The 22,801-nt window shown below is 39.5% G+C and overlaps 1 protein-coding gene across 3 annotated transcripts in view; it reads left to right on the top strand.

Annotated features, from left to right (window-relative positions):
- Nucleotides 1-356: 356 nt before the first annotated feature.
- BOD1L1 (biorientation of chromosomes in cell division 1 like 1) overlaps nucleotides 357-22,801 on the top strand; it is a 56,019-nt gene continuing 33,574 nt past the window's right edge. For all 3 annotated transcript variants that reach the window (XR_004349965.1, XM_032632362.1, XM_032632363.1), the window contains exons 1-8: nucleotides 357-724; nucleotides 5,773-5,897; nucleotides 10,538-10,728; nucleotides 11,227-11,841; nucleotides 12,413-12,562; nucleotides 20,290-20,456; nucleotides 21,607-21,718; nucleotides 22,380-22,518. Coding sequence is in view for 2 of the 3 variants with exons in the window: in XM_032632362.1 (XP_032488253.1) it covers nucleotides 488-724; nucleotides 5,773-5,897; nucleotides 10,538-10,728; nucleotides 11,227-11,841; nucleotides 12,413-12,562; nucleotides 20,290-20,456; nucleotides 21,607-21,718; nucleotides 22,380-22,518 (1,736 nt within the window). In the remaining variant the exon portion in view is untranslated. The remainder of the gene's footprint in view (nucleotides 725-5,772; nucleotides 5,898-10,537; nucleotides 10,729-11,226; nucleotides 11,842-12,412; nucleotides 12,563-20,289; nucleotides 20,457-21,606; nucleotides 21,719-22,379; nucleotides 22,519-22,801) is intronic.

The following is a 22,801-nucleotide window of genomic DNA, read 5'->3' as shown; positions in this document are numbered from 1 at the left end:
CTACGGATCTCGACTGCTCCGTGAATCAGGAGCAACAGCATCAGGCCTAAACGCCACCGCGGTTGTAACCAACCAACGGTCAACGTTTCGCTCCCCCGCCCCGGCCAGGTGCTAGACGGCGCCCAGACCCTGGGGGTCGCGTGAGTCAAACGCCCGACTGCCCTGGATTCCAGACCCAAAACCCGCGCGCAGAGCCCGTCGCCCGCCGCCCGCCGCCGCTTCCCACACAGCCCAGCCTTGCGAGGGCGCCCGCAGTCTGAGGCTGCTGTAACTGGCCCCTCGCGGCCCCCGTAGCCGGACCTTCGTTGCTATTGTCACCGCCTTTTCCTCCCTTCCCCCGGTTCCCTTTCACTTCCGGGGTTGCCCTTGATCTGCTGGTTCCGTAACAACATCCCGTTGGCTTACCTCAGGCGGCGGGACCTGTGCAGCCGCCGCCTGCCAGGAGCGCCGGCCGCCCGGGCCCGCGCCCTCCCCGGCCCAGACCGCCATGGCCACCAACCCGCAGCCTCAGCCGCCTCCTCCCGCGCCGCCGCCTCCCCCGCCGCAGCCGCAGCCGCCGCCGCCGCCGCCCGGCCCCGGGGCTGGCCCGGGCACGGGCGGGGCGGGCGGCGCGGGGGCCGGCGTCGGGGACCCGCAGCTCGTGGCCATGATCGTGAACCACCTCAAAAGTCAAGGGCTCTTCGACCAGTTCCGCAGGGACTGCCTGGCCGACGTGGACACCAAGGTTCGGGGCGCGAGGTGCTGCGGGCGTGGGGGAACAGGGGAGGACCCGCGGGCCGCCTTGATGGGCAGTCTTCCACATTCGTCGATGGGCCGGCGGCGCCTTGGCTTCCCCTGCCGAGGCCCCTCTGAGGCGCGTCTCCCGCCGAGCTCCCTGTGCAGCCGCTTCCTCTCTGAGCTGCTGCTTTGTGCCCGGCACTGTGCAAGGCACGCTGTGTTCATTCATTCGCTTAGCCTTTCGTTCGTTTAACAGACTAGCGTTAAGCACCTCCAACGTGCCAGGCACTGCTTAGGTGCTGGAAAATGTAGAGGTGAGCAAGAGGGAGTCACTGTTCTTTTGGAGACTCTTTTGGAAACATTAACGTTAACTGTGCTTTCATCTCTGATTTACGCCCCCCCCCCCCGCCACGTTTACGTTGTATCCAAGTTATTTTTGCCTTCTTTCGAAGATTTCTGGCAAGGGTCATATCTTTGTCCTTTGCAGAAATTACTAAGTGGTAATGAATCAAGTTATTTGCAGTGTGCATTGCTGGACTTTGTGAGGGGTGCAGGGGTGAAGAGGCAGAGCTGGGGAGATCAGGACTTTTGTTTCTACCGATGACTGATTTAGGTAGCTTAGGCCAAGTCACTTCTCTAAAGTGAGAAGGGAGGTGGGGTGAGGGGTGAGGAGCAGAGAAAACTGAGGAAAGGATGGAGGAGAGGGGGCAGCAGATAGTGAAGTGGACGAAGGACTGGACAAAAGAGTGAGTTCCGAAGAGTAAGTGGTAGAAGGGAAAGGTCAGCACGGTGGTTCCCTGTACAGAAAGAGTTAGGGGCTAGGAAGGGGAAGGGATTTTGTACCGAATGTCAAAGTGAAAGGAGCATTAGCAGGAACAGGTAAACTTAGCTAGTTCTGCAAGGGATGAGTAGAGGACACCAGGAAGGAGCACTCAGTGAGGTGAATGGAAACCCAGTAGGGTCTGGAAGCAAGTGAAGCAGGAAGCTTCTGTTGGAAACAATTGTTTTCTTTTTTTTTTTCCTTAGGTCTGGTTTGGTTCACTGCTTTTAGAGTTTTGATGGGGTGAGGGTTTTCTCATAGTGTGTTCAGCTGTTCTAAAGAACCTCGTTTGTTTGAGAAAAGTGCTTTGTGGTGAACTGCGCACAATTCCTTTATCTTCTCTGGGAAAACCTTCCTGATATGTGGGAACATCTTTCCTTTTAAAAACTCTGGCCCACCTTGTAGACCAGAAATGGCATGTGCCTTTTTTGAGTTGTCAGAGTTTCTGCACCACAGAAAATTCAGTTTACTTGGGGATATTTATCTATGTAGGAAGTATTGATATGTAATTTTCTCACTTTTAGAGAATATGCACAACCACCTTTTTGAAAATAATGCCTATTGCCCCTTCCTTCCTTCCTTCCTCCCTCCCTCCCTCCCTCCCTTCCTTCCTTTCAAAGGACATGGCCAAGTAAATGTTACCCAACTAAATAAAGCTGGTTATTTGTATTCAGCAAGTAGAATTTTCACTTTGCTGTTCACAGAAACCTACAAATCTGTGTGTTATTGTGTATGCAGATTGAAAATTTAATATGCTGGTGGTGGGGGTGAGGGGGCTGCAATGTCTAAGGCTCAACTTTTTCTTCATCCCCATCCCCACTGAGTGTTATTGCTGTATCTGTAATATCCCTGCCAGATCCTCTCAAAGTGGAGTCTTAAAACATTTCTTGGGCGGGAAGGAGGGAAGCTCAGGGCTTTGACAGTCTAATGAAAACTAGGGAAAATGCACATGTTCACATTAACATGCAGCCATAAGATCCAGCTAATGGTGAAGCTCCTCTGCTGTAGACTACCAGTTCCCAGACCCCTGGAACAAGCTGAGAGGTTACAAAGCCATTCTGACCCCTTTGCACTGAGTAGAGTATGAGGAGGGAAAATCAAGAGAGGCCCATCTTTCTGTCCCAGGCAGGGAGCTCACTGACCAAGTAAATATGGCACCTTTCACCCCAGGTGGTAGAGGCCAATTTTTGGATACTTTCTCAGTTATAAATGGCTCCTGGTCACTATGATTATTGTCTATTTCTTTTTAGATTCAAAAGGAAAATAGAAGACAGAAGTATATAAGTTTATTCACCCAACAAATACTTATTATGTACCAGGCATTGTTTTAGGTGCCAGGGATATAGCAGTGAACACAAAGTCCCTGCTTATATGGAGCTTGAATCCCGGCAGAGAGAAACAGACAATAAATAATATGTGAGAGGGTCTATGGAAGAAAGAAAGCAGGATGAGGGTGGAAAGGATTGCTGATGTGTTTTGAGTAAGTTGTTCAGGGAAGATTTCAATGAGATGACATTTGAGCCATAACTGAAGGAGCTGTCCAGCTATCAGGGCTGAGGGTTCCAGGTGGAGACCACAGCAAGTGTGGAAGGCCTCAGGCAGAACCTACTGAGGGAGAAAGTGACAGGAGGTGAGGTAGAATTGCCCCTCCCTCCCTCCCTCCCTTCACAGATCTGTCTGGCCTTGGAAGCCTTTTTAAGAGTTTGGTGCTTACTGGAGCTGAGAAGCCACTGGCAGGAGTTGAGCAGAAGGACATGATCTGACTTTCATTTTAGATAGCTTGACCTCGTATAATTATTAACAGTGTCCCCTTTGCACCCAGTCATGATCTGGTTTGGACAATAAATTAATATGGTTACCCTAATCTTAGAAGATTGGCACTAGCTGCCACTGTAGGAAAACAGACTTCAGATAAACAAGGGTAGCTCAGGGAGGTCAGCAACAATAATCTAGAAAGGAGATGAGAATGCTCTGGACCAGAGTAGGTGGCAGTGGAAGCAGGAGGGAAGTGGTCCAGGTTCTGGCTGTTTTTTTGATGCTAATGCTGACAGGATTTGCTGATGGTTTTGGAAGAGGGGTGGAAGTGAAAGGGAGGAAGGAAGCAAGGAGGACATCAAGGCTTTTGACCTGGAGCGGAGCGCTGGAGAAGGAAGAAGAGATAGATAGCTATTCCCAGAAGAGTAATGGAATCTAAAATATTTCTCTAGTCACTAGGCTTTTGACCTAAAGTAGAACTTAGCAACCAGGAGAATTACCTGTTGTAGTTCAGATTGAAGCTTGTTTTATGGGGCAACTAGAGTGCTAATTTGTTGTGATATTTGAGCCTAACTGTTTCTGAGATTTGGGAATACTGCAAAGAAGAATTATGTTTTTAGAATCATTGGGGAGAAAATTAATTTTCATTCACATTGATTTTGGAATAAATGGAGAAGAACATGAAAAATGATACGTGAGACATTTTGGTAGGATTGAACATAGGTATTAGCAAAAGTCTGGAAATTGAAGAGATGAAGGGGTGTCACAGAGAGATAAAAATCTTTATCATCTGTGTTACCTAGATAGTTACCCATTCATCTCACCTGACAATGACTTTTCAGTTGCTTATCTGCCTAGCAGTGTGGAAAGGTGTGTGGAAACAAAGATTGAAGAGTGGAAGGAACAGGCTTACATTTCAGTAGGGAGATAAATATTCCCCCCTCCCAAAATATAGTACAACACAAGAATTACTGAATGACAGTATGTATAGGAGATAGTGGGTACGTGGGAGAAGGGCCACGGAAGCCTACCTTGGGTGTCAGGCTGACTTCACAGATTTGGGTGAACTCCAAAAGTGAAAGCAAGATTGAAGGCATAGAGAACTTATCACTAGAGAATTAGCTTTGAAGGGTAAGGAGCAGATAGCAGAAGACGAGGCTTGTACAGTTTTGCTTAAAATCATTCGGAACACTCAAACTCATCTACGTTAAGAGCCACATAAAAGAAAGATATAACAGCATGACATGTGGGGGACAGCTTGGAGGAACGAAGCATGCAGTCCTGACTGAGTGGTCAAACATTCCTTCTAGGCAGCATCCTTTTAGGATGAGTATGACATAGGTATGTGTCCTCTCTCCTGCTTCCTTATGTCAGGACGTGCTCAGCTCTAGCACAGCTGATATTTGGGGCTGGATAGTTCTTTGTTGTGGGGGTCTGTCCTGTGCACTGTAGGATATTCAGCAGCATCCCTGCCCTCGACACACTGGATGCCGAAAGCAACTCCCCTCAGCTGTGAGAATCAAAAATGTCTCCAGATGTTGCCTGATGTACCCCCCCACCCCGGGGGGGAGGGGGGCAACAATTGCTTCAGTACGAACTGGTGACCTACATCAAACTTAATGCCTAGCTCCAGTGGTTGCCACTTCATAATTTCTCTTGAATCCATGTCTTTCAGCCCGTTTTTGCCACCCCAGTACAGACCTTTGTTATTCTAGTCATTGCATCCTTTCCTGAGTATATTTTGTGTCTGTTTACTCTTTCACCGTAGGAAGATTAAAAGCTTTATCAGAAAGCTTTTAATTTATCAGAAAGTTTTCATCAGAAAGCTCAGCTATCACATATCACTCTGCTTATATGTGTTGTGGGTTCCTGTTCTCTATCCCATAATTCCAGACTTTGTGTACAGGTCCCTAGATCCTTCCAGGCCCTGGCCCCAAGCTCTGTCTCCAACTTCATTTCTCTGCTTTTTTATAGTCTCTTCTGCATCCAAATTGGATTTAACAGTGTGGTGGGCTCCCTAATGCTCCTGACCCCACGTTTTCTCATCTACTTGCTCTTATATTGTTGGGTGTACCTGCAAGGCCTGCCTTTCCTGGTCCCAGCTGTGTTGTGAAACTCAGGTGCCACGTTCTCAATGAAGGCTTACTTTCTCTGCTCTTCTCCCTTTCTTTGCTCCAAATCATCTAACAGTAACACTTATTGGTATCTTATTTTCTAGTCCCTTGTCTGTAAATAGAAGGTATGTCTGTCTTCTTTGTAGTCCTCATCTCCAAACGTATTGTCTTAGACAAAATAAATGGTATTTGAATGACTCTGAAATTATCTTAAAGCAGGATTGTCGTAAGCTGTGAAACTTTGTTGCCACATTGACACTGTAATCTAAGAAATGTTTAACACTGTTAAAGATACTCAAATTCCTGAGGCTATCGATATTGTATAACAATGGAGATTTTTAACATTTATGTCTTTTTTCTTTCTAGCCTGCCTATCAGAATCTGAGACAACGTGTTGACAACTTTGTTGCAAACCACTTAGCAACTCATACATGGAGTCCGCACCTCAATAAGAACCAGCTAAGAAACAATATTCGACAGCAAGTGCTCAAGTAAGCCTCAGAATTGCAGAGTTTCTACAAGGGCTTGAGAATGTCACCATATACTTTGCCTGAAAGCAGAGACATGGTGCAGAAGTTTGTTCACCTGGTGATAATTTTGTCAAGTTTGGTGTGGCTACTTTATATTATGATACAGTGTGATTTTAGAGTAGGTGCTAATCACTTCACATTTCCCCCATAAATTTAACAGTCTGATTTCTCCTGTAGACCTTTGGAAATATTGAGGGAAGGGAATGACAGCGTGACTTCAAAAAAAAAAAAAAACCCCTCTAGATATGATATGAATAGATGGTTAATGCCAGATAGGTAAGTATATCCTATACAGTTACATTCACAGTTATTCTCTTGGCCCTAAAAGAGCAGGGTTTATTATGCCTGATTTACAAATAAAGACATCAAAGGTCACTGAGATTAAAACATTTTCCCCTGATTTGAGACTGTGTCTTGTGTGTTCTAATATTGCCCCTCTCCTTTTCTTTTGTCTTTTTACTTGCATTTTACTGTGATTTTACCTGTGCTTTTTAATGATGACATATCCAGAAAAGGTGGGAGAAGTGCATTAAGACATGTCGGAGTCATTTTTTGGTAAACATAAAGAGAGTGAAAAGCTGGAATGGTTAGAGGGACCTAAAAAAATCATATTTATTCCCCCAAAAGCAGATTAACAATATTATCTTGTTCTTGAATATAAATATGTGACAAGACAAGAAGACTTGGACCTTCTCTCCCTGCTTCACACCCCAAAAAAGTGACTACATTGTTTAAAAACTGCATTAGTCTCCCTGCCTTGACAAATATTTACAAAATGTGGCTTTTAAACAGACAAATGTTTTTACAGCTGTTACATCTTTTATTTATTTATTTATTTATTTAACTTATTTTTGGCTGTGTTGGGTCTTCGTTGCTGCGCATGGGCTTTCTCTAGTTGCGGCGAGCGGGGGTTACTCTTCCTTGCGACGTGCGGGCTTCTCATGGCGATGGCTTCTCTTGTTGCAGAGCACGGGCTCTAGGTGCACGGACTTCAGTAGTTGTGGCACACGTGCTCAGCTGCTCTGCAGCTTGTGAGATCCTCCCAGACCGGGGATCAAATCCATGTCTCCTGCATTGGCAGGTGGACTCTTAATGACTGCTTCACCAGGGAAGTCCCTATAGCTGTTACCTCTTAATTCCCTCTTGTCCCTCAGGAACCTTGCACACCTACCTAGTGTGCTACTCCATTGATAGTTCCACCCACAGGAAGCCCCACAAATAAAACTTTACACTCTGACTCAAAGACCCATTTAGCCACAGGTAATACTAGATACTAGGAACCTGGGGGCTCAGACTCTGTGTCCTAGTAAATAAGAGAAGAGGGAAATTTGACAATAGCTTTGTTGTCTGCATTTTAAAGGATGTTCAGGAACCTATAAAAGAATCCAGGTAAGGTGAAAGATGCCATTAGAGGGCTGCATAATAATACCTTTTGGGAAAAAGTCAAAGCCTTTCCTGTTGGGTGGCAGGCCTGGGGTGGGGGTGATTACTCACTTCCAGACCTTCAGGAGAACAATAACCAAAATAGTAGGGGGATGGGAGGCTAAGGGTGGGATGGGGGAGGGAAGCTTACTGACACTGTCCACACTTGCAGAGCACTGTCAGGCAACAATTTGCATATCTGCTTCCCTCTCACAAAGGAAAACATTGCTTTAAAAGTGCAAGGGTAGAGTCTTGGATTCTTTTTTTTTTTTTTCCATATATTGAGAGACTAAATGGAAGGCAAATTTCCTGGAATTTACTCCTTAGCATACAGAACCTATAAAGTAGGGAAGCAGTCATTTATTTTGTTCTTCAAAGGGAACTAAACTCAGTCGTGCCCGTGTAAAATCAAGCACTTAAAATTGTTGTACCAATATAAGGCATTGTTTTCACAGAATCTTGTTTGGTGAGGGATTGCTGGACACATCAGTAGAGGGTTCTTGTGACTGTCAGCAATTAACACTAGAGCAGTCCACCTATGGGTGATGAGGACTCTCCTCTAGAGACGTTTTATAACAGGGGAAGTAGCTGTCTCTTGGGTAATATAGGCATTGCTCTTACTGGGATATCTGTATATTTTCTTCTAGCTCTCTTATTTATTTTTAATAGAACTGTTCTCTTATTTAAATTCCATTAGTAAATTTATGTCTCTTAAATAACATGTTAAAAGTTTCTTAAAAGACTAGTTGTGTCTAACTAATGGTATAGGGATGGACTATCACCTATAAATACAATGTCAGACAGTTTTTCTTACATATACTTTGAGAAATACTCAGTTGACTCTATTAGATTGAACCATCTACAATTGCCATTTTTGTAGGACAAAATACTCTAATATCAGCAGTTTTGGATGGTTCAGTTTAATAGCCAGTCTGCCAACTCAATAGACGGAAAAAAGTTTTATTTTATTCTATTTATGCATTCGTTTATACAACAAAACCTAAAAATGCTAGGGAGCTCAGAAATAATGACCTTAACTGTACAGTGTTTAAAAGGAAGACAAGGAAGTAGCTTTAACCAAGACAGTGCCAGCTGCTGGCATTTTGGCTTTGCCCTTGAACCTAGAAGTGTGGCTTCTCCTCCCTCTGGTGAGGCAGCTCTGGCCACACCTCAATGAAGTGAGCCCACGAAGAGCAATGTGGTCGCTAGCACTGGCTTCCGTTTTTTTTTTTTTTTTTTTTTTGCAGTACGCGGGCCTCTCACTGTTGTGGCCTCTCCCGTTGTGGAGCATAGGCTCCGGACGTGCAGGCCCCAGCGGCCATGGCTCACGGGCCCAGCCGCTCCGCGGCATGTGGGATCTTCCCGGACTGGGGCACGAACCCGTGTCCCCTGCATCAGCAGGCGGACTCTTAACCACTGCGCCACCAGGGAAGCCCCCTGGCTTCCGTTTTTGTTTTTGTTTTTCCTTTAACATCTTCATTGGAGTATAATTGCTTTACAATGCTGTGTTAGTTTCTGCTGTATAACAAAGTGAATCAGCTATACATATACATTTTTAAGATCAGAGCTGACCTCTGAGTGAGAGTAGACTAAAGTACACCAGGGCCCAGAACATAGGCATCAGGGAAAGAGACTGAAGCAGTAATTTGGAGGTGGGTGGGTTTTATTTTGTGCCTTTGTGCTTGTGCCTTAAATCAAAACATTTTTCAGATTGCTTGTCATTGCTTCTTTTCCACCTGCTACATTTTAAAGACACCTCTAAGACGTAACAACAATGTTTTCAGGATTTGCCTTTTTTTTGTTTTTTGTATTATATCTTAGAACTTTAGAAAGCAGGTTACCTACTTCGGGCAGTGTTGACTCATTTTTCTCTATGGTCCACATAAGTGGAATTATAGTATCCCAGGGCTGCGAGGTGCCTCAGGAAATGAAAATCACAGCCATCCTGCACTCCAGACAGCGCTGCACTCAGAAATAGCATTGCAAAGTATAAGGAGAGACACCTCACCCACTATGCAGGGAGAGCGTGAGGCCTCGGAGCTGTAGAAGACCAGCACCCCACTCTCCCAACTCTATCCAGGGAACTGTGACTCCTCAAGTTCTTTGTTAGAAAGGGACAAGGTGGAAGTGTGTTTCTTCAGATAAATTCATGTCATCTTATTTTGCTCAGACACCTTTGTGATTTTCTGCACGTTTCAGACTTTACTGTCCCTTTTGCTCCTCTGTCTCTTATGTATGATATTTCTTTGTGCACTTTCTTCCCCTTCTCTTCTCTGGAAATCAAGCTTTCCTTAGGAAAGCTTTCGCAAATAATCTCAGACATAGCTAATAATAATAATATCCTACTTTTTTCCTACAGTGTATGGTGTGTTCTAGTGCCTATCATGTTGTATTTTGTTTGTGTCTCTCTCTCCCACCAGAACAGGGACCAGATCTGATTTGTAGTGGCCCAGTGGCTAGCATGGTGCCTGTTGTGTAGATGCCACTCGTAACATAATTGTTGAATGAATACATCATTTAGTTTTTATAGCAAGAAGATAATAAAAAGAAGGCCAGAAATCTTAAGTTTTATTTTTGTTCTTTTAAAGTTTTCTTTCTTTTTCTTTTTATTTTCCTTTTTTGTAAGTTTGGTAAAATTATACTTTGTTTATATTATTCAGTTTTCCTGGAGGCTCTAATACTTACAAGAGGCGTACATTTTTCTGGTAAAAAAAAAAAAAGAGGTTGCAGAATCCATAGATTTATTTTATACCCAGAGCTCAGCTTTAATCATCATTTATTCCTATCACTAAATGATCACTAAGGTCATTTAGTGAGATAAGCCATGGGCATGATTGAGGTAAGATAAGCATCACCTACAAGCCTGGTCTTTAGGTAATGTGCTGTGTCTAGTTCTAAGGGTATTTTGTTTTGCTTTTGTTCTGTCTGCCTCAGTATTGCCACTGGTGACACAGTGGTGGGAAGTTTACATATTTTTTTGCAGTATGATGTATTAAATGCCACTGTATTGTGAAACGTATTTTCTTTTGTGTATTCTTTCTGTATATTCCAAATGAATGGATTGGAGGCAATTTAAGGTTGAACATATATGTAATAGATATGGCTTTACTTAAAAGTAATTAATGCAAATAATGTAGTATTATCTTTTTCACCTTTCTGTAAATTACCCTGTGTTTCAGATCAGGAATGTTGGAGTCTGGTATTGACAGAATTATTTCTCAGGTTGTGGATCCAAAGATTAACCACACATTCAGACCTCAGGTGGAGAAAGCTGTGCATGAGTTTTTGGCCACGCTAAATCACAAAGAGGAAACAGGTGGCAGCACAGCCCCCGATGATGAGAAACCAGACTCTTCCATCGTTACACAAGGTGCTTTGCTTTTACTCTTGGTCAGTTCCATTGCTTTCCTTCTTGAACTGAGTATCAAGTTAGGGGTATTTAGTTCTTTAAAACATTTATCTATTTGGCTACTCTAGTGAAATTATATTTATTTTAATTATTACCCAGATTCTTCAACTGGCATAACATTTTTTTTTTAATGATGAGCATTTTAGTAATGTACTGTGTGTGTGTGTGTGTGTGTGTGTGTGTGTGTGTGTGTGTGTGTTTCAATAGAGGGGATAATTAAAATAATTAGAAAACACATCCTTTTTCTGAGAACTAGACTAGTATCACATTTGCTGGTGCCTTTCCTAATATACTGTATTACAGAGGTAGAGAATTTAGAATGTGTTAAGTACTAGCACCAGTACCTGAAAGTCTAAAGGTGATGTGTCATGTAAAGATGACAGTGGCAAGTGGCCTTGATTCAGCAGAGGGGTTTACCTTCTGCATAAATTTATTCTAAAACATGTCTTTCCCTCGAAGGTGTCCCTGCCCCTGGGGCCAGTGCGAATGTGGCCAGTGATGCCATGTCAATCTTGGAAACCATCACTTCTCTTAACCAAGAAGCTAGTGCTGCCAGGGCTTCGACAGAAATGTCAAATGCAAAGACCAGTGAGAGAATATCCAAAAAACTCCCGTCTCAGCCAAGCACTGAGACTACTGTTGAGAAAGAGAGAACTTCAGAGGACACGGCTGATAAAGAAAAATCTACACCTGACTCTGCAGGGGAAGGACAGGAAACAGTCCCTAAGTCTGAAGAATTTAGTGATCTCCCTTGTCCAGTTGAAGAAATTAAAAATCACATAAAAGAAAGTAATAGTTCAGTTCTGCTAAATAAGGATGTTCAACAAGAAAGCAGTGACCAAAAAAATAAATCAACAGACAAAGGTGAAAAGAAGCCAGATAGCAATGAAAAGGGAGAAAGAAAGAAAGAAAAGAAGGAAAAGGCTGAAAAGAAATTTGATCACTCAAAAAGGAGTGAAGATGTCCAAAAAGTAAAAGATGAAAAACAAGCAAAGGATAAAGAAGTAGAGTGTTCAAAACTTCCCTCAGAAAAAAACAATAATAAAGCTAAAACCAGCGAAGGGACCAAAGAAGGTAAAAATTTGGAAAAATCAACAATAGTTTAAAGAACAAATGAGTGTCCATTGGGGGCACATCAGATTTGCTTTCAAATTTTAATAAAATGTATTTGATACGTGTGTTTTAAAAGCCTGAAAACTCATACCCTCTTTGCTAAAAGATGAGCAATAAACATTTATATATTTCTTTAATTTACCAATTCACAAAGTAAATGAACAGAGAAGTTCTAAACCTTATTATGTAACTCGTAATTTATTCATATACATTATTCCAAGCTTAATTCATAATCTTTAAATTATTAGATAGTAAATATTTCAGTTCCTTACTTAAAATTTCCTTTGTTTATATCATTCAGACCATGAATTACGAGTTTCGTTAATTTTACAGGATAATTTGCCTTTGTATTTTCTGCAAACAACTGTACCTTATTTGATATTGGTTACTAATGGTGAGGGATTATTTCTGAAGTTGAAGTTCTTTGACAGTATTTAAACCAGAAAATTTTAAATGTAATTTAGGAATTGGGTGCTGTGTGTATTCTTATATAACAAGATGATTTATTTTCTGTTATATTTCCTTCTTGAAGATTTCTCTTTGATAGATTCTGATGTGGATGGACTTACAGACATCACAGTTAGCTCTGTCCACACCAGTGACCTTTCATCTTTTGAAGAAGACACTGAGGAGGAAGTTGTAATGTCTGATAGCATGGAAGAAGGAGAGATTACATCAGATGGTAAAGCATTTTACTTAATAATGCCTTTGTGAAGCTTCGCATTGAGCAGTATTTGTATATTCAGATGGCTGTATCATGAAAGACAGTGTGGTACAGTGGCAAGAGCACGGGACTTTATAGTTGGAAGATTTGTTCCTGAGTCCCAGCTCCGAGGTTGTCTGTCTGAGCAAGCTTGGTAAGTTACTAAACCTCAACAAGCCTAGGTTTTCTATCTCTTAACTCCATTCCCTAGGATTAATATAAAAGATGAGATCTTATATGAATTTGCCATGTGTCAGTGGCACAGTCCACAAGACTGCCTTCATGTTTGACACCAATTGCAAATTCGGAGTCCCCAAGACCACCTTTAGTTTTGGTAATTCACTAGAAGGACTCACAGAACTCATTGAAAGTTGTTAAACTCATAGTTATGGTTTATTACAGCTAAGGGACACAGATTAAAATCAGCCAAAGGAAGAGGCACATAGGCTATAGAGTCTGGCAAAGTTCAAACACAGAGCTTCCACTTGTCCTTTCTTTTTTTTTTTTTATTTTATTGAAGTATAGTTGATTTACAATGTTGTGTTAATTTCTACTACACAGCAAAGTGATTCAGTTATACATACATATACATTCTTTTTCATATTCCTTTCCATTATGGTTTATCACAGGATATATTTTTTTAACATTTTATTTTATATTGGAGTATAGTTGATTAACAATGCTGTGTTAGTTTCAGGTATACAACAAAGTGATTCAGTTATACATGTATCTATTCTGTTTCGAATTCTTTTCCCAATTAGGTTGTTACAGAATATTGAACAGAGTTCCCTGTGCTATACAGTAGGTCCTTGTTGGTTATCCATTTTAAATATAGCAGTGTGTACATGGAAATCCCAAACTCCCTAAGTATTCCTCCTCCCCCATTCTTCCCCCCTTGGTAAGCATAAGTTCCTTCTCTAAGTCTACAAGTCTGTTTCTGTTTTGTAAATAAGTTCATTTGTATCATTTTTTTTTTTTTAGATTCTGCATATAAGCAATATCATACTATATTTCTCTTTCTCTGTCTGACTTACTTCACTCAGTATGACAATCTCTAGGTCCATCCATGTTGCTGCAAATGGCATTATTTCATTCTATTTAATGGCTGAGTAATAATCCATTGTATATATGTACCACATCTTCTTTATCCATTCTTCTGTTAATGGACATTTAGTTTGCTTCCATGTCTTGGCTACTGTAAACAGCGCTGCAATGAACATTGGGGTGCATGTATCCTTCCAGACCATGTTTTTGTACAGGTATATGCCCAGGAGTGGGAATTGCAGGATCGTATGCTAGCTCTGTTTTTAGTTTCTTAGGGAACCTCCATACTGTTCTCCAGAGTGGCTGCATCAGTTTATATTCCCACCAACAGTGTGGGAGGGTTTCCTTCTCTCCACACCCTCTTCAACATTTATTGTTTGTGGATTTTTTGATGATGGCCTGATTATGTGAGGTAATATCTCATTGTAGTTTTGATTTGCATTTCTCTAATAATTAGTGATGTTGAATATCTTCATGTGCCTCTTGGCCATCTGTATGTCTTCTTTGGAGAAATATCTATTTAGGTCTTCTGCCCATTTGTCGATTGGGTTGTTGGTTTTGATGATATTAAGCCGCATGAGCTGATTGTAAATTTTGGAGACAGATCCCTTGTCAGTCACATCATTTGCAAATATTTTCTTGCAATCTCTGATTGTCTTTTCATTTTGTTTGTGGTTTCCTTTGCTGGCAAAAGCTCTTAAGTTTAATTAGGTCCCATTTATTTATTTTTGTTTTTATTTCCATTACTCTGGGAGATGGATTGAAAAAGATATTGCTGCGATTTATGTCAGAGAGTGTTCTGCCTGTGTTTTCCTCTTAAGAGTTTTGCAGTGTCCAGTCTCACATTTAGGTCTTTAATCCATTCTGAGTTTATTTTTGTGTATGGTGTTAAAAGACTGTTATAATTTCATTTTTTTACATGTAGCTGTCCAGTTTTCCCAGCACCACTTATTGAAGAGACTGTCTTTCCTCCATTGTGTAGTCTTACCTCTTTTATTATAGATTAATTGACCATAGGTACATGGGTTTATCTCTGGGCTTTCTATCCTGTTTCATTGATCTATAGTTCTATTTTTGTGTCAGTACCATACTGTTCCGATGACTAGAGCTTTGTAGTATAGACTGAAGTCAGGGTGCCTGATTCTTCCAGTTCCTATTTTCTTTCTCAAGATTGCTTTGGCTATTCGGGGTCTCTTGTGTCTCCATACATATTTTAAGATTGTTTGTTTTAGTTCTGTGAAAAATGCTATTGGTAATTTGATAGGAATTGCATTGAATCTGTAGATTGCCTTGGGTAGTATAGTCATTTTGACAATAATGATTCTCTCGATCCAAGAATGTGGTATATCTTTCCATCTGTTTGTGTCATCTTTGATTTCTTTCATCAGCATCTTACAGTTTTCAGAGTACAGGTCTTTTGTCTCCTTAAGTAGGTTTATTTCTACATATATTATTCTTTTTGATGTGATGTTAAGTGGGATTGTTTCTTGAATTTCTCTTTCTGACCTTTTGTTGTTAGTGTATAGAAATGCAAGAGATTTCTGTGTATTAATTTTGTAGCCTGCGACTTTACCAAATTCATTGATGAGCTCTAGTAGTTTTCTGGTAACGTCTTTAGGATTTTATACATATAGTATCATATCATCTGCAGACAGTGACAGTTTAACTTCTTCTTTTCCAATTTGGGTTCCTTTTATTTATTTATTTATTTTCTGATTGCCATAGCTAGGATTTCCGAAACTATGTTGAATAAAAGTGGCAAAAGCGGACATCCTTGTCTTGTTCCTGATCTTAGAGGAAATGCTTTTAGCTTTTTACCACTGAGTATGATGTTAACTGTAGGTTTATGTATATGGCTTTTATTATGTTGAAGTATGTTCAGTCTGTGCCCACTTTCTGGAGAGTTTTTTTTATCATAAATGGGTGTTGAATTTAGTCAAAAACTTTTTCTGCATCTATTAAGATGATCATATGGTTTTTACTCTTCAATTTGTTCTTATATCACATTGATTGATTTACGGATATTAAAAACTCCTTGTATCCCTGGGAGGAATCCTACTTGATCATGGTGTATGATCCTTTTAATGTACTGTTAGATTCAGATTGCTAGTATTTTGAGGATTTTTATTATGTTCATCTGTGATATTGGCCTGTAATTTTCTTTTTTTGTGATATCTTTGTCTGGTTTTGGTATCAGGGTGATGGTGGCCTCATACAATGAGTTTGGGCGTTTCCTCCATCTGCAATTTTTTGGAACGATTTCAGAAAGATAGGTGTTAGCTCTTTTCTAAATGTTTCAAAGAATTCACCTGTGAAGCTATCTGGTCTTGGACTTTTGTTTATTGGGAGTTTTTTTTTATCACAGTTTCAATTTGAGTACTTGTGATCAGTCTGTTCATATTTCCTATTTCTTCCTGGTCAGTCTTGGGAGATTGTACCTTTCTAGGAATTTGTCCATTTCTTCCAGATTGTCCATTTTATTGGCATATAGTTGCTTGTAGTAGTCTCTTAGGATGCTTTGTATTTCTGCAGTGTCTGTTGTAACTTCTTTTTCATTTCTAATTTTATCGATTTGAGTCCTCTTCCTCTTTTTCTTGATGAGTCTGGCTAATGGTTTATCAATTTTGTTTATCTTCTCAAAGAGCCAGCTTTCAGTTTCATTGATCTTTGCTATTGTTTTCTTCATCTCTATTTCATTTATTTCTGCTCTGGTCTTTATATTTTCTTTCCTTCTACTGACTTTAGGTTTTGCTTGTTCTTCTTTCTCTAGTTGCTTTAAATGTAAGGTTAGGTTGTTTATTTGAGATTTTTCTTTTTTCCTGAGGTAATACTGTATTGCTATAAACTTCCCTCTTAGAACTACCTTTGCTGCATCCCATAGGTTTTGGATCTTTGCTTTCATTTTCATTTGTCTCTAGGTATTTTTTGATTTCCTCTTTGATTTCTTCAGTGATCCATTGGTTGTTTAGTAGCATGTTTTGTGGCCTCCATATGTTTGTGCTTTTTTACAGTTTTTTTTCTTTTAGTTTATTTCTAATCTCATAACATTGTGGTTGGAAAAGATGCTTGATATGATTTCAGTTTTCTTAAATTTACCAAGATTCTCTTTAAGGCCCAGCATGTGGTCAATCCTGGAGAATGTTCCGTGTGTGCATGAGAAGAATGTGAAATTTGCTGATTTTAGATGGAATGCTCTATAAATATCAATTAAGTCCATCTGGTCTAATGTATCATTTAAGGCCTGTGTTTCCTTATTAATTTTCTGTCTGGGTGATCTGTGCATTGCTGAGAGTGGGGTGTTAAAGTCCCCAACTCTTATTGTGTTACTGTTGATTTCTCCCTTTATGGCTGTTAGTATTTGCCTTATATATTGATGTGCTCCTATGTTGAGTGCATATGTATTTATAATTGGATTGATCCCTTGATCATTATGTAGTGTCCTTCTTTGTCTCTTATAACAGTCTTTATTTTAAAGTGTACTTTGGCTGATATGAGTATTGCTACTTCAGCATTCTTTTGATCTCTATTTGTGTGGAATACCTTTTTCCATCCCCTCACTTTCAGTCTGTATGTGTCCCTAGGTCTGAAGTTGGTCTGTTATAGACAGCATATATATGGGTCTTCTTTTTGTATTTATTCAGCCAGTCTGTGTCTTTCAGTTGGAGCATTTAATCCATTTACATTTAAGGTAATTATCAACGTGTAAGTTCCTATTGCTGTTTTCTTAATTGTTTGGGGTTTGTTTTTGTAGGTCTTTTTTCTTCCCTTCCTCTCTGGTTCTCTTCTGTGGTTTGATGACCATCCTTAGTGTTGTGTTCAGGTTGCTTTTTCTGTGTGTGTGTGTGAGAGAGAGAGAGAGAGAGAGAGAGAGAGAGTGTGTGTGTGTGTGTGTGTGTGTGTGTGTAGTAGTAGTAGTAGTAGTTTTTGTGTTTGCTGTTCCCATGCAGTTTTGATATAGCAGTCTATGTATGTACAAGATTGTTTTAAGCTGCTGGTGTCTTCCCTGCCTAGAGAAGTTCCTTTAGCATTTGTTGCAAAGCTGGTCTGGTGGTGCTGAACTCTCTTAGCTTTTGCTTGTCTGTGAAGCTTTTGATTTCTCTGTCAAATCTGAGTGAGAACCTTGCTGGGTAGGGTATTCTTAGTTGTAGTTTCTTCCCTTTCATTGCTTTAAATGTATCATGCCACTCCCTTCTGGCCTGCAGAGTTTCTGCTGAAAAATCAACTGATAACTTCATGGGGATTCCCTTGTATGTTGTTTGTCATTTTTCCCTTGTTGCTTTTAATATTTTTTCTTTGTCTTTAATTTTGTCAGTTTGATTACTGTGTGTCTCAGCATGTTCCTCCTTGGGTTTATCCTGACTGGGACTCTGTGCTTCCTGGACTTGGGTGACTGTTTCCTTTCCCATGTTAGGGAATTTTTTTAGGATTTATCTCTTCAAATATTTTCTCAGGTCCTTTCTCTCTCTCTTCTTCCTCTGGGACCCCTATAATGCGAATGTTGGTGCATTTAATGTTATCCCAGAAGTCTCTTAGACTGTCTTCATTTCTTTTCATTCTTTTTTCTTTATTTTGTTCTGCAGCAGTGATTTCCACCACTCTGTCTTCGAGATCACTTATCCGTTCTTCTGCCTCACTTATTCTGCTATTAATTCCTTCTGGGGTCTTTTTCATTTCAGTTATTATATTGTTCATCTCTGTTTGTTTTTTCTTTAGTTCTTCTAGGTCTTTATTAAACATTTCTTGCATCTTCTCGATCCTTGCCTCCACTCTTTTTCCAAGATCCTGGATCATCTTCACTATCATTATCCTGAATTATTTTTCCGGAAGGTTGCCTATCTCCACTTTACATAGTTGTTTTCCTGGGGTTTTATCTTCTTCCTTTACCTGGGACATATATACCTTTACCATTTCATTTCATATAATTTTCTGTGATTGTGGATTTTGTTCCGCAGGCTGCAGGATTGTACTTCTTCTTGCTTCTGCTGTCTCCCAATTGTCCTTTCCTTGTGGTGTTGTGGACACGGTGCCCTTCCTGGCATTGATATCTGACAGTATACAGATTATTGCCAAGCGGGGAAACTCACTGGAGTCTTTATGTCTGAAGTTTTTATTGGGGCTTCATCATATACACCTAGTTGACTGCCCATGTGTCTGGCCTCAGCCTCCAGCCCCTCTGGAGGTCAAACTGATACCCCGTGACCCAATGCTCCCACCCTAAATCACACTATTAGGGCAATTTGGCTTGACCCATGACCCTAGGTAAATAAAAACACTCCTATCAGGCATGGCATTCCAAAGGCTTAGAGATTACCTCCCAGAATGGAGAAGAAAGACCAGACCTCTCTTTTATTATATAGTTTGTTTTTCAGCCAACCCTTATTAAGTACTTAGTGTGTTCCAGGCACTGTGCTCAGTTATTACACTATTGTATAGGTGCAGGTGAGGAAACAGAGTTGCCAAAACAGGGTGTCTCGTCCAAGGTGTTATAACTAGTGAGCACAGCGCCATTTCAAACCTGTGTCTGGGCTTATAATCAATACCTTATGCTGCTCTTTACCACATGATTAAATATTATTTATGGCCTTTTGAAAAGTCAAAAATATTGAATATGATTTGCAATTGCCTGTAGGTAGCATCTTGTAACTTTGTTGCTGGCTCTTGGATAAAATACCTAGAGAGAAAACCATAGGGGAGAAAAAGTAGAAGGTTTTAATGCCACAGATGTATTTTTCTGTATCTCCTATTTTTCATTCTTTTCTTAGTATCCATTAAAAAACTGAATTAGCAGCAATCTCCACTCTTCATAATTATCATCATGAGGTCATTTGAGGACCAATGTAGGAAGAATGCTCTCTTCCTGTTAAAAATCTACTTTCTCTAGCCAAATGGAAATTTTAATTCTAGATCCTTTATTGGGTCTTTTCAAGGTTTTTCCTGGACAGAACTAGATTTTCTATATATGAGATCCAAAAAGTAAGAAAATGCCTCTTTTGAGAGTACTAAGGAGTACTTAGTACCACTTCTTTACTTCTTGCTGTGCCATGGGGAACTTATCCTCCTTCCTCAGATAGAGAGGTTTTAGTATATACTTGGTGTAGGGCCAATTATTGATTCTTCCCTCTTGCATAAAAGAAAGATCACAGGTTATCATTAACATCTCAAGTTTACTTTAAAGTGTTGCTTCAGGTGAATTTTTTTCAATTAAATACTGGTAAAGCATTCATACCAAGTCTGTTTTCATACAAATGAGGATTAATTATTTGTCAAAGAAACATAAATAACTATAAGGCCTAATTTTTCTTTGCCTCTTTGATATGTGAGAAGCTGAAAGAAAGGAAAAAAATAATAAGTCAAGAGGACTTACCTGGTGGTCCAGTGGTTAAGATTCCACATTTCCAGTGCAGGGGGCACAGATTCAATCACTGGTTGGGGAAGTTCCACATGACATGTGGTGCAGCCTAAATAAATGAATAAATAAATGGATTATAACCTTTAAAAATGTCAATATCTGGATGTTCAGATACTGATATTTCTCCTGTCAGACCTACAAATACACTCAAACTACATTGATACTACTTTTGCCTCTTAATGCTGATCAAGCATAATGTTGATCTTATTGCTGATTGGCAGAAGCACTGATCTTTCTATTGACTTTCTTCCAGACGAAGAAAAGAACAAGCAGAACAAAACAAAAACTCAAACCAATGATCCCAGTGAAGGAAAAGCAAAAAGTATACGGCATGCTTATGTTCACAAACCATATCTTTATTCAAAGTATTATAGTGATTCTGATGACGAGCTTACTGTAGAACAACGGCGGCAATCTATAGTAAGTCAGATTTGATCTCTTATTATTTTAACCTGTTAAGTCAGGTTGGCAAACTTGACTAGTCTGTTTACAAGGTACTGGTGAGCATTTGAAACAGTGACATATAGGTTCTACTTTCAGGAACCTTGTCATTTAACTAGGCAGAATAGACATAAACATATGATGGAGGTGTTCATATCATGATTAATAGTAGTGAAAAACTGGTAACAACCTAGGTGTTTCATAGTGTCGAAATGTTTGACTCAAATATGGATCCAGCCATAAAGAGAGATGACATCAGCCATTAACATAATATTAAGAGGGAAGCACAGTCCATCCACATATTTCCTGCATTTGAAAATACTTCTAAGATGTGCTATTATTAACAGGTTTTTAGAGAAAAAAATTGCTACCTTGTTGTATATGTACATCAATTTTAAGATGGCTTACGATATCAGAAATATTAAAATATGAAAAATTGTGCATCATAGATTGAGGAAATATTACTACATGAAAAATGACTTGAAGGAAGTGCACCAAAATGTTAATAGTGGCTTATCTCTTGAGGTTAGTTGATAAGGAGTTACACTTATGCTTAGGATGTTTGGTGCTTTGAGGCTTTGAGTTCTGGGTGGGAAAGAGATGGTGGAGTAGCACACAATGACTGGATTTTCCCTGGCTTTAAAATATGACTGCAGAAAGTCCCATGTCTAAAACCTGGGTCCTGAGATTATGACCAGAAAGTCACATTTGTTGTAGGACTAGCCTGTCACTTGAATCTGTATTTCAACTTTCTTTTTTGAGAAAATCAAAAAATTATGGAGACCTACCTCTACACTTGATGCTCATAGATATTTTTACAGCTATCCTTTTAACTGAAATAGCAGTTTATTAAGCCACCACTTCCCAAAATTATACCTTTAAATTGACAGTATTCTTGAAGAGTAATGGAAAAGTTTAACTTCTCTCTCTTTTATTTCTCTGGTAACGTCCAGATTGAAACACAGGCACACGCATATACGCACATATGTATATAGTAGTAAATATGCACTTTTGCAGAGCCCATTAATTTGTAAGAACATCTGAAGGGCAAGTGTGCTTTTTTCCCCAAAGTGTTTTTGCTTTTGCCTGATAATCTGTCAGAATAATTATGAATGTTTTGTGGTTTTAGGCTAAAGAAAAAGAAGAGAGGCTTTTAAGAAGGCAAATTAATAGAGAGAAACTTGAGGAAAAACGAAAACAGAAAGCAGAAAAGACAAAGTCTTCAAAAGCTAAGAATCAAGGTATGGGAGATGTTAACTTTTAATATTTTAAACTACCTTATATACTCCATCATTTTGTAGCTATTAATATAACTTATGAGATATAATTTTGATCATTTTATTTTATAATCATATCTCAAAAAAACTTCACTTTTTTAAATTATGTATTTTAAAGTATGGAAGATTTCCTTTTTAATCTAACGTGTTTCATCACTTTTTAAATTATATTTCTGTATCTAAAGTAAACATTCTATCACATACCAGATAATACACATCACATGTTAGCAATTTATTCTCCAGTGATGATGGAATGAATTATCACTGGAACATTTATTGTTAACCTGTGAGTCCTCAAGCCTTGCAGTGATAATAATGGAATTCATCTATACTTTATGTTAACCAAAATGTCAAACATTTATCTGGAATATTTCATTGAATAAAATTTAACTTCCTCTGGACACTGATCTTGTGTGATATAAAATACACAGATATACATATATGAATATTTGAAATAAAAAATACGACTTCTCCGTCTAAAAAATTATTTTTATTCTAACACAGCTTAGAGATATTAAAGCCATTTTGCATTTTTACAGTGATTAGAAAACCTTAATGAAAAATAAATATTACACTGTTTTTAAAACTCTGTTGTGAGATAGTTTATTGATTGCTTCTTTCCCAGGCAAAAGTAGTGTGGACTTAGAAGAATCATCAACAAAGAGTTTGGAACCCAAAGCCCCTCGAAGTAAAGAAGTCCTTAAAGAACGGAAAGTTTTAGAGAAAAAGGTAGCCTTAAGCAAAAAAAGAAAAAAGGATTCCAGGTACATATTTTATCTGGCCACATTCCCACTGTAACATTCTCTCGTCATGCTTTCAGAAGAGAGGCTTTGAAAATGACAGTAAAGAGTGAGACCTTTAATGTGTATGTTATTCCATGTTTATGAAAGACCTTAGGGTTTTCCTTTTCAGTATCATAATTCATTGTATTAATATCTATAATATTTCAAAGTAGTGTATACTAATCTTTTGAGGGGGCAGACTTTTTAGATAATCTGACGGAAGCTTTGGGCTCTTTGCCCAGAAAAATGCACATGCATAAGCACA

This window comes from Phocoena sinus, chromosome 5 (assembly GCF_008692025.1).
Source record: "Phocoena sinus isolate mPhoSin1 chromosome 5, mPhoSin1.pri, whole genome shotgun sequence".
Taxonomy (NCBI): Eukaryota; Metazoa; Chordata; class Mammalia; order Artiodactyla; family Phocoenidae; genus Phocoena; species Phocoena sinus.
This window is presented reverse-complemented; position numbering and strand designations above follow the sequence as displayed.